At 34.0% G+C, this 12778-nt stretch overlaps 1 protein-coding gene across 1 annotated transcript; it reads right to left on the reverse strand.

The window, feature by feature from the left end:
* Positions 1-8798: 8798 nt before the first annotated feature.
* Positions 8799-11718, reverse strand: eif1b (eukaryotic translation initiation factor 1B). Its single transcript, XM_048175508.1, has 4 exons — positions 11509-11718; positions 9438-9601; positions 9254-9355; positions 8799-9139 (listed from the first exon to the last, which is right to left on the reverse strand). Exons 1-4 carry the CDS (start codon positions 11537-11539, stop codon positions 9095-9097), a joined length of 342 nt encoding a protein of 113 aa, XP_048031465.1. The 5' UTR covers positions 11540-11718; the 3' UTR covers positions 8799-9094.
* Positions 11719-12778: the final 1060 nt, after the last annotated feature.

Below are 12778 nucleotides of genomic sequence, written 5' to 3' on the forward strand. Positions count from 1 at the left end.
AAATAAAGCTGCGTCTGATTATGCTATGTTAGCTACTTCACAAAATAGTGTTTTTCTCTGAGGCATGGTAAAGCATGGTACTCGCAAAAAATCAAGAAAAGTAGATTTAAATAATAAGACTAAACATGTTGAGCTATATAACAATAATTAGTTTTCTGTCTATAAATATATCAAAACAGTTGTTCCCTTGTCTATTAAAACGTTAATATATTAAAGCGTCTTTGGTGTTTCCATGGTTTCTACAAAATAAAACTGGAAACCGAGGGTAACGCGGGTATGACGCAATTGACAGGCGACTCCTCACACGTCCCGGAGCCTTGGTTAAAATTGCAATTTTCTCACGATTTACAAATAGTTGCAAACATTTGGGATGTAGTAAGTACTCAAGTGAACAAAATATATAACACTGGCGTAGTGGTTTTTGGATATTTTACGGCAAAATTCGGTAACACTTTAGAATACTGATCCTTCATTAATGATTAACTACACAGGAACAAATGAATAATGCATTATTAACAGTCTAGTAACTACTATTAACTAACAATAAACTCTGATTAATGAATGAATGTCTTTCTAAATGTTTCGTTAGCATGTTGCTAATGTACTGTTAAATGTGGTTAAAGTTACCATCGTTTCTTACTGTATTCACGGAGACAAGAGCCTTCGCTATTTTCATTATTAAACACTTGCAGTCTGTATAATGCATAAACACAACTTCATTCTTTATAAATCTCTCCAACAGTGTGTAATGTTAGCTTTAGCCATGGAGCACTATCAAACTCATTCAGAATCAAATGTAAACATCCAAATAAATACCATACTTACGTGATTAGACATGCTGCATGACGAACACTTTGTAAAGATCCATTTTAAAGGGTTATATTAGCTGTGTGAACTTTGTTTATGCAGTGATAGAGTCGAGAGCTCAGAAGGGGGCGGAGAGCGCGCGATTTAAAGGGGCCGCAGCCTGAATCGGCGCATTTCTAATTATGCCTCAAAATAGGCAGTTCAAAAAAAAATAATTTAAAAAAAATCTATGGGATATTTTGAGCTGAAACTTCACAGACAGGGGGACACCTTAGACTTATATTACATCTAACAAAAAAACGTTCGATGGCACCTTTAAGAAGAAATTACTAATTATTTGGATCAGTATTCTAAAGTGAAAAACATGATAACTCTCTAGTAACTACTGAAGTCTTTGTAAACTTTTGATGTTTTTGTATGTTTTTGTACAGTAATTCCTTATGATATATTTGGTAACACTTAAGTAATTACTAGTGGGTTACTATGATCTTCACTTTAGAATACTGGTCCAAATAAAAAGTAGTTACTTTAGAGTTATATAGTAACTCTTGAGTTATTACTATCCAATACTTTACAAAAACCTCGAAAGTTTACAATGACTACAGTAGTTACTAGAGAGTTATCATGCTTTTCACTTTAGAATACTGATCCAAATAATTAGTAATTCCTTCTTAAGTATTTGGTAATGCTTCAGTCATTACTAGTGAGTTACCAAGCCTTTACTCTAGAATGAATTATACATTATTCATTATTCATCACATTAATTACGAACATGTATATAGTTCTTAGTAGTTCTCTGGGAGGAATGAAAAACAGTAGTTACTGATTAGTTAATAGTGAACTACCACCTTCAACTGAGCACTATTACTAATTCATTCATCAGAGTTACTTGTTAGTTAATAGTAGTTACTAGAGTGTTAATTATGCATTACTCATTTGTTCCTGTGTAGTTAATCATTAATGAAGGATCAGTATTCTAAAGTGTTACCCAAAATTCTTACATTGCACCTTTATATTTGACTAGAATCTCTTCGATGGCATAAATAGTACTCTGCCTTCTGTTTCAAACAGCCTTCATGTCGAGAACATGCATAAAAATTCTGTCTAGGTAGGCAACTCACTAGGTATTGGAACAGAACTATTGTTTATGAGGCCCAGAGCGTTTCTTTCATCACCAGTTCTATCTATTTCCGGTCAAAGCAGTTTAATACTCCCTGGCTGACTCGTGAAGCTTACGAAACAACCGAGGTGCCCACCATGACCCACAAACCCCCAACATAAAATTCCACAAGATGTAATTACGATTAAATCTGCTGTGTCTCACCAATTAACCCCGTACATATCTGAACATGATAAAAAAAAAAGTGTAAGTGTTAACTTTTTTTTCGTGCATATGGTACGCAGCCATTTTCAATGTCTCCCTTTTCATCTCTAAAAACGGATCACTCAGAGAAACATATTGTAGCGACGCCAGACCGTCCGTTTCCCTGGCAGCTGCCGACACCGTGAGCACGAGCCAATGAAAACACATAGTCCCCTGTTCCCTCTTTTAATTGGGATATTTTAGTGCTATTAGCAGAAAAGGCTCCACACCTCCTTCCCCAAACATTACGAATGCAGATCTGCACCCCGTCATGGTCACTGAACCAGGTACAATCTCAGAACTCAGGTGTCTCCAAAAGGAAAGCGTGGATGTGTCTGGCAACCTGCTCTGTTGATGAAGGTTGTGCTAAGACTAGAACAGAAGAACTGGATGTATGCCATCATTTTGAGGAGCTGCTGTTTTGAGGTTGAGTGTGTAGAGTGAAAAGAGGGGGTGTTTGGGCTCTAAGGGACTGACACCATATGTTATGTCAGCATTCATTACACTTTTATAGAGGCCTACAGTGCTTTGCTTTCAACGGAATATTTTATCTGTGTATAGGATGCGTCTGCTTAAAGATGTGTGCAGAAAACAGTTTTAATATTTGATATTTAATCTATCAAAAGTGATAAATTGGCAAGGTAGGTGTACACCGATATCAATTATATATCGCCATCTGGTGGTTTCAAACGTACTGACATATAGATTAATTTGTACAGACAGCATTCTCACAAAGAGACACGTGGAGAGCAGAGGAAAAACAATGGAACTTCTCTCCTCTGAGCATTTCTGTCTTTCTCAAAGGAATACAGAATGATGAATCGAAATAAAAGAGACCACGATAGCAGTAAAGGGAATTGGCTAAATTGAGTTTATTTATTCTTAGCAATTAGCATAGTGGGCTAGTTCTCAGTAACTATAGAGACTCAAAAGTTGTGAGTCCTAACGTTACGCCTTCCGTATTCAAATAACCTCAGTTACGCTTTTTTCGTAAGTTGAATACGGAAGGCGGTCTGGCGGAAGCTAGATATTTTATTTCAAAACTTGTTAAATATGGGTATTTTGTTACTCAAACGCATGGCTTCGCTTCAGAAGTCCTTTGTTAACCTCCTGGAGCCGTGTGGAGTATGTTTACGATGGATGCCCAGGTGAAAAAAATACTATAGTAAATACTATTGAACCATATAGTAAATTGTAGTATTATAGTATTTACATCACTTTGTTAATGAATGCTACAGCATACTGTAGTATACTTTAGTTTTTACTACAGTAAACTTAGTGTATATTGTAGTATAATAATGTAGAAAACTTAGTACAGTATTAGGTAAAGTAATTTGTTTATATTACTATAGTTGTTCTATTATCACAGCAACTATAGAATTACCACAACAGTACTTTACTATAGTATGGTTCAAAACACTATAGTATTTACTATAAATTACTATAGTATTTTTTCACCTGGGTAGAGGCACTTTCTTGAGCTTCATACTCGTTGGTCTCATTCACTGCCATTACAAAACTTGGATTGTGTTCATCAGAAAGAAGAAAGTCATATACAACAAGGATGGCTTGAGGGTGAGTAAAGCTTGAGATAATTTTTATTTTAAAGTGAACTAATCCTTTGTATAGCTTATAAGACTGGTTTTTAGTATTTTTGTTCTATTTCTGTGGTCAGCTTGATGCTGGGTGTAATTACCTGTTGACCTTCATTACAGATTTTACCTTCACCTGCATCAAGGTATGGTAAGAATTCAAAAATTAATTTCCTATATTTAAAAGTTAATGCAGATATGGCAAGCCGTTTTGACTTTTATTCATTCTCGGGATATGAATTCTTGATATCAGCAATTCAGTTCTTGATATCAGGAATTACATTTCCACTAATAACAATGGCAAGTTTTGATAAAGTAATTAATGATATCAAAATTTATGATTTTTAATAGTAAGAATTGTATTTCTGATATGTGAAATTGGAATTTCAACTAGTCAGATATCAATTCTTGATATCAATAATTGAATTTGAATGGCAGCCTATGGTGAAAATACAATTACAGATATCAAGAATTAGTGGAAATGTAATTTTTGATATAAAAATTAGCATTTTAACTAGTGAAAATTGAATTGTTGATATTAAGAATTAACATTGTTACTAGTTGAAATGTAATTCCTGATATCAAGAATTGAATTGTTGATATCAAGAATTCATATCCTGAGAATGAATAAAAGTCAAAATGGCTTGCCATAACCAGCACGTTTTGGTCCATTAAACCTGCTGAGAAAAAAAATAGTCTACAGTAAGTTGGTTTTACAGTTATAGATGCTCTCCGAGGCTGGCCAGAGTCATTTGTAAGCAGGTTTTACAGGGGTTCGGACAATCTTTAGCAAGGACGAGAGACCAGCTTGCACTTCAGCTAAATCAACTCAACACAAATCAACACAACTCTCAAAAATACACTGTAAAAAAATGCTGGGTTGTTTTAAACCATGTTTGGGTCAAATATGGACAAACCCAAGCTGTTGGGTTTAAAATTTAATTTAAAATTTAAACCAATGGTTGGGTTTGTCCATATTTGACCCAAACACGCAACAACCCAGCATTTTTTACAGTGTAAATGTTCCAAAAGGGCGTTTTTGCAGTGATGCCATAGAAGAACTGTTTTTGGTTCCCATTCAGTGAACAGTTCTTAAAAGAACCATGTTTTTCTTAGTGTGAAGAACATTTTAATAAGCCTTTTCTAGTATAAAGAACCTTTTGTTGAATGGAAAGGTTCCATGTTTTTTTTAAAGGTTCTTAATGGAACTTTATAGTTGCCATTAAAGAACCTTTATTTTTAAGAGTGAATGAGACTAGCCAAGACCAGCAAATCACTAGGACTTTTTTTTTTCAGGGTAATAATTTTTTGCATTGGCAAACAGCATGATGAATTTTCCATGTTTCATTCTGTGCAAGGTGGACAAAGAAGCTCTTGTGTGAATCTACTTCTCAGCCTGTTGGTCAGAAATGACAGTGGCACTCTAATAAAGCTGGAGGCAGGGGTCAGTGTCACTAGGATTATTTATGGCCAATATCACACTGCAGTGAAACAGCATCTGAAGTTGAATCACTGCTTATAGAGATGTGAGAGGGGTGAATGCTCGGGAATGCAATACCACACAAAAACAATAACAGCTGGCTGGCCTCTGGCTAAACACAAACAAAAATAATGGAATCTGCTGACTGCCAGACAGGCATTTAACCGTTTTGTCCAATATCAAGCTCTTGTGTGGAATTAATGCATATGCATGCATAGCCATTCCTTTCTTTTTCATATTTAAACACATAATAAGCGCATAAAACTCAGCGAGCTGTAAAATGGCTTTTAAGCCTCCTAAAAAATTGATAAGAGATCAATTGTTCAGATATGAATGGACTGATTGTTAAAATGAGAGGGGGGAAAGAAAACAATAAAGCATTAAGAGCAGGAAGAGTGTGCTGATGAATCGGAGACATCCATCATTAACTCTGTGTGTTTGTCTGGTGGAGGTAATGGAGTGGAGCGGAGAGGACGGTGGACGGCCCCAGGCATCCGCACGTGCTCCGTCTGTTTCCATCTTATTCAGACACCAGCCACTAAACTGCTGCTGAGACCAAAACTCAGCAATTCACTCCTACACATCTTAATGGGCAAACTGTGTCTCGAGGAAAAAATTATAGTAACACTTTATAATAAGGTTTCATACCTTTAGTGAACACAAACTAACAATGAAAAATCCTGCTAAAGCATTTATTAATCTTAGTTCATGTTAATTTTGACATTTACTAATACATTATTAAAATCAAATGTTGTATCTGTTGATATCATTTAAAGGGATAGTTCACCCAAAAATGAAAATTCTGTCATCATTTACTCACCGTCAAGTTGTTGATGAACACAAAAGAAGATATTTTGAAGAATGTCGTTAACCAAAGTTGATGGATCCCTTTGACTTCCATAGTATTATTATTATTATTTTTTTTTACAATACTATAGAAGTCAATAGGGCCCACCAACTGTTTGGTTAACCAATATTCTTCAAAATATCTTCTTTTGTGTTCAGCATTTGTGTATTCATACAGGTTTGGAAGAAATAGAGTGAGAAGAATTAAACATCTTTGTGAACGAACTCGATTCACAACAAGAAGATATGGGATTTAAGAGTTAGTATATGTAAAAGTGACTGATGATCATGCACAATTAAAATGATGCAATGATATTATTGAAATCTTTTTGGTGGATTTTAATTTGTATATATATATATCAATCAGTGCTGTCAAACGATTAATCACAAAATAAGTTTGTATATATATATATATATATATATATATATATATATATATATATATATATATATACAGTACAGTCCAAAAGTTTGGAACCACTAAGATTTTTAATGTTTTTAAAAGAAGTTTCGTCTGCTCACCAAAGCTACATTTATTTAATTAAAAATACAGTAAAAAACAGTAATATTGTGAAATATTATTACAATTTAAAATAACTGTGTACTATTTAAATATATTTGACAAAGTAATTTATTCCTGTGATGCAAAGCTGAATTTTCAGCATCGTTACTCCAGTCTTCAGTGTCACATGATCCTTCAGAAATCATTCTAATATGCTGATTTGCTGCTCAATAAACATTTATGATTATTTTCAATGTTGAAAACAGTTGTGTACTTTTTTTTTCAGGATTCCTTGATGAATAGAAAGTTCAAAAGAACAGCATTTATCTGAAATACAAAGCTTTGTAGCATTATACACTACCGTTCAAAAGTTTGGGGTCAGTAAGAATTTTTATTTTTATTTTTTTGAAAAGAAATTAAAGAAATGAATACTTTTATTCAGCAAGGATGCATTAAATCAATCAAAAGTGGCAGTAAAGACATTTATAATGTTACAAAAGATTAGATTTCAGATAAACACTGTTCTTTTGAACTTTCTATTCATCAAATAATCCTGAAAAAAGATATTGTACACATTAAATGTTTCTTGAGCAGCAGATCAGCATATTAGAATGATTTCTGAAGGATCATGTGACACTGAAGACTGGAGTAATGATACTGAAAATTCAGCTTTGCCATCACAGGAATAAATTTCTTTGTGAAATATATTCAAATAGAAAACAGTTATTTTAAATTGTAATAATATTTCACAATATTACTGTTTTTTTTACTGTATTTTTAATTAAATAAATGTAGCTTTGGTGAGCAGACTAAACTTCTTTTAAAAACATTAAAAATCTTAGTGGTTCCAAACTTTTGGACTGTACTATATATATATATATATATATATATATATATATATATATATATAGTATATACATGGTTGTATTTAAATATACATAATTATACACAGTACACACACACACACACACACACACATATATATATATATATATATATATATATATGTTTTTTTTTTTTTTCTTTCATTTATTTACTTAGTAATGAGCCCATGCACATATGCTGGATAAAATATATCATCACAAATTAAGAATTAATTCCCTTGTTTTAAATAATTTACACGTTGTAATAATTCATTCCCTTGCTGTAGTTAAATAAAAACGAAGGTACAAATGAGCCACGATTTACTAAAACGAGGGTACAAATTCTTAAATTATGGCCACGATTTGCTCAAACAAGAGAACAAATTCTTATTTTTAGCCACAATATATGGCCATTTGCGGGGCTTCATAATTTAGGCTTGTATTTGCTGTTTTTATAGCTTAAGTCACATCTCTGCATTTAACTATGGATGCAAAATGCTATGGTTAATGATTCAATGACTCACAACGCCCTGGGGTGTGTTTCCCGAAAGCATAGTTTGCTAACTATGGTCTTAAGTCCCATTGAACTCTATTAGTAACAACGGAACTTGCAACCAGTTTGCTTCATAGTCAGTTGGATGAATCAATTTTCAACCCGACACTTGTATTTTTTTTAGTATGGGTTAATAAAATGGTTTTGTGCTCTCCCAGACTACAAAGAGAACATGAAATGGCAAAATCATTGAAAAGAGAGTTCAAACTTTCAACTTCAAACTGTCTTTGCTCTGATAAAGTGTTTGAAATGCCCATGCAGCCTTAGCAGTGAGATTGGCGTCCCTTAGTCACAAACTCCATTCCATGCCCTTTAAAGAGGATTACGCTCATGTTTGAGCCAGGACACTGCAGACTTAAGCCACAGCTGAAAGGATTTCCAGCCCTGACAATGAGCCAAATTAGAAGAGAGTGAACAAATGATTTACCAACCAAAAGCATTGTTAAAATAATAAACTACTTAGAATAAATGCAAGTTAGTTTTTTCCCATCATGTTCATATTAAACATCATGCTAAAAAGCATTGGCTTAATACTTGATTAAATTGCCTATGAAATCTATTGCTCCAAATTTCCATTACAATACAGAAACCCAATCATAATACTCGTACCATTTCTGATTAAAGGCTTTTCAACATCATGCAAGCTATGCGGAATCGATGCAGTTTTATTCATTTTTGTGCCATTTAGATTTTAACTAGCAATATGTATGCTTTTAGTTTTAATACTTTGCTACATGGTTTAATCTGTAGCATTCAAATAAATGTTACAAGGGAAGAAAAGAAAGTCACAAATTTGCAAAGTCACATAACTTTATTGTCCTTGATAAAAAGATATCGTGCAATTGAGTGCATCTATCATAAAACGTTTACAAGCATCAGCAACAAAGATTCAGTATCTAATTCAGACCAGCCTGGAATTAGTGGTCCGGTTGAGGTCATTATGAAAATTCGAGCTTGAAATGACTGCAAAAAACAGTTTCACCCTGCTGTCAGTGTTGTTAGCATATGGTCACAAACCCTGCCATGAATATACTAGGATTGCTACATGCTGGTGCAGTCCTTTAGAAAGCCCTGGAGGGGCCGTCATTTTAAAACCCATGAACCTTCAACTGCTCCTCCTTTACGATGTTGATCTGAAAAATAGCAAAATGGAATTGAGTAACTGCTGATTTGAAGTCCAAAACAACCACTTTCTAGATACAGCTTCCAAGCAGTAGTATGTTATTCCATATACAAGTATACTTCACCTCCATAAGAAATTGACAGATATTTTTCCTTTGGTCACCCTGCAACTGAATCACCTCTCCATACTCCGGGTGCTCGATCACCGTACCATTGCAAGCAAATTTCTATTAAATAAAACAGCACAAGATTACTCAACGACAAACACTTTGAAAGAAATGCTTCCAAATAACTAGAGTTAGAAAATACCTTCTTAAAGGCTTTTACAAGCTTCTTTTTATCATAATCGTCCGCAATGCCTTGAACTGTGGTCAGCGTTTTGCGGCCGTTCCGTTGCTGAATCCTTATGTGGATTTTATCCTCCGTCCCAGCCGGGAGTGCGTCGTCACCCTTAGTTGCATCAGCAAAGGGATCTACGGAGAAACAATGAAGCATTTCAGTCTTTGCTACAAGAAACAAATCTCACAGCTCAAGTTGCACAATGGGAATGAATCAAGTTGGAAATCATAAGGAGCAACAATTGATTGCGGTTTGAAAGAGTTTAAAAATAATAAGATACCTAAAATTTGCATTTTACTAGCATGGTGGAGACTTTTAAGCAACAAAAAACCTGATCAAACAACTTTTAAAGGGATAGTTCACCCAAAAATAATTCTGTTATCATTTACTCACCCTCAAGTTGTTCTGAACACAAAAGATGATTTTTAAAGGATATGGGTAACCAAACAGTTGTTGGTCCCCATTGACTTCAATAGTATGAGGGGAAAAAAAAAAAAAAAAAAAAAAAAAAAAAAAGGCCATAAACCGTTTGGTTACCAATATTTTCAAAATAGATTTTGTTTTCAGTAGCAGAAAACTTCAAACAGGTTTAGAACAACTTGAGGGTGAGTAAAAGACGTTTTTATTTTTAGGTCAACTATCCCTTTCCACACGTCTGAAACAGTGAATTTTCAATAAATTTTTTCAGTCACTTTGGATTACACTTAAAGGTTAGTTCACCCAAAAATGAAAATAATGTCATTATTTACTCACCCTCATGCTGTGCCACACCTGTAAGACCTTTGTTAATCTTCGGAACACAAATTAAGGTATTTTAGTTGAAATCCGATGGCTCTGTGAGGCCTCCATAGGGAGCAATGACACTTCCTCTCTCAAGATCCATTAATGTACTAAAACATTTAAATCAGTTCATGTGAGTACAGTGGTTCAATATCAATATTATAAAGCGACGAGAACACTTTTGGAGTACCAAAAAAAAAAAAAAAAAAAAAAAAAAAAAAAATATATGATGAGACTTATTTAGTGATGGCCGATTTCAAAACACTGCTTCAGGAAGCATTGGAGCACAGATGAATCAGTGTATCGAATCTGCTGTTCGGAGCGCCAAAGTCACGTGATTTCAGCCGTTGGCAGTTTGACACGCGATCTGAATCATGATTCGACACACCGATTCATTTACGCTCCGATGCTTCCTGAAGCAGTGTTTTGAAATCGGCCTTTACTAAAGTTATTTTGTTTTTTATTTTGTCAAATATTCTCACCACTTTATAATATTAATATTGAACCACTGTACTCACATGAACTGATTTAAATATGTTTTAGTACATTAATGGATCTTGAGAGAGGACATGTCATTGCTCTCAATGCAGGCCTCAAGGAGCCATCGGATTTCAACTAAAATATCTTAATTTGTGTTCCGAAGATGAACAAAGGTCTTACGGGTGTGAAACGGCATGAGGGTAAGCAATAAATGACAGAATTTTAATTTTCGCGTGAACTAACCCTTTAAGATTCAAGTTTCCAAAAGAGGGTTTTCACAGTAGAACCACCATTTTGTGTTCCCCAGAGAACTTTTAAAGTGAACAGTTCTCAAAATCTTTTTTTTTTTTTTTTTTTTTTTTACACATTAAAAATCGTGTAGAAGCTTCTTCCACCATTTTGTGCAACGGAAAAGCGGTTCTTCGTGGAAACACAGATGCCAATAATGAACCTTAATTTAAGGGTGCGCTGCATAAGGACTTTAAAAAAAAAAAAAAAAAGAAATCTTACAGATATTGAGCTAACAGTTTTACAAAAGTATTTTGTTTAAAAAATGCGCCATTATTTTCCCCACGACTTCCCCAAGCATGGAAATTAGCTTTATTATTATTATTATTATTATTATTATTATTTTTATTTTTTTTTTTTAGATAAAGACAAACGTTTACTTTTTGCATCGACTATTTAAAAAAAACATGTTTGCATTGATGGATTTGACCACAGGCTCCAAACAACACACAATGCCCAATATGTTCTTCCTTTGTAAACTCGTGCCACTTACCGAAGGACTGGAGGTTCTGTATATTGGACATGCGATATTACTGAGGTAACTTTAACAGATGAAAGATGTCGGCGATCAGTGCCGCTTGGATATGCTTGCTTAGATTTGTAGTTAATTTATAAAACGTCGTCGAAAACTGAGAGCTGCTGCTTTTTAATCTGCCTGATGCAACTACCAACGAGCCTCTCGCATGACACAGCGGAAGTGCTTTAATGCGCCACAGATCGCGATGACAAAAGGCTCTAAGTACATTGCCAGCTGTATTTAATTTAGGATCTTTCTCTAAACAGATGTATGCAGCTCAAGATTGTCTCAATAAACATTTCACGAACTGAAGTGATTTAAAATCAAAGACTATTTTGAACATCCACTGTGTATTTAATCCAATTTTAAGTGATTATAAATGGTTTTATTACTAATATATATTAAATAAAGCACTGAAAACATAAAAGGACAGTATAATTTAAAAATTGAACTATTTAGTGATAGGCGTATAATGTTTATTATAATTATCTATGACTGCTTTACTAACCAGTGGATAAAATTAGTAAAACAGGCCTTTTACAGCATAATAATATTTGACAAGATGGTTTTAATTTAATATAGAATAATAAAGACTTTTTTAGCCCATCGTGGGGTCTTCAAACAACCCGGAAGTAAAGCCAAAAATCGCTGAGCTCATAAATTAACGTTTTCGGACATTTCCAACACGCCATTTTGGTTATAGCATAACTGTATATTACCATCAAAATATTTATCTCTTCCAAAGTGGTGCATTATTAGATAAATAACAAATACCATAATGCTATGCTTTTACAGGCAAAGACCTAAGCCACTACATCCGGGGATCTGCGCTGCATGGTCTTATGCTACACGAACACTAGATGGCGCTAAAGAGAGATTATTGTGATAATACCATAGATAGACTGTATAAAACAATGATAATAGATAAAAAGCACGATTTCAAATTCAAACATCTAATAATGAATAATTTCCCATAATAGTATCCTTTGCTTGAGTTTGTTTTAAATGTTTATTTTGATCTGTACAGAAAATGGAACACAGCTTGTATTTGTTTGTATTTCCTTGGCTTGTTATTTGATTATGTTATGCTTGTATGCAATTGTAATTTAAAAATGAGCTATATTAGTTCATTAAAGTAATGAACATGCTAAACATTAGCGTTATTGTCCAGCAGGCGGCGGCACTAAAGAGAACTAATGCTGGATTAGATTACCACAGAAGAAGAGAAGCTCACGTAAGAGCGATG

Source organism: Megalobrama amblycephala, linkage group LG22 (assembly GCF_018812025.1).
Source record: "Megalobrama amblycephala isolate DHTTF-2021 linkage group LG22, ASM1881202v1, whole genome shotgun sequence".
In the NCBI taxonomy this organism is placed as follows: Eukaryota; Metazoa; Chordata; class Actinopteri; order Cypriniformes; family Xenocyprididae; genus Megalobrama; species Megalobrama amblycephala.

What these genes read in the sequence shown, in the direction of transcription:
- eif1b (XM_048175508.1), bottom strand. Translation starts at nt 11,539, where the DNA reads ATGTCCAATATACAGAACCTCCAGTCCTTCG. An exon ending in ACAGAACCTCCAGTCCTTCG is followed by an intron (nt 9,602 to 11,508) that starts GTAAGTGGCACG and finishes GTTTCTCCGTAG; the next exon opens with ATCCCTTTGCTGATGCAACT. An exon ending in TCTGTCAATTTCTTATGGAG is followed by an intron (nt 9,140 to 9,253) that starts GTGAAGTATACT and finishes GCTATTTTTCAG; the next exon opens with ATCAACATCGTAAAGGAGGA.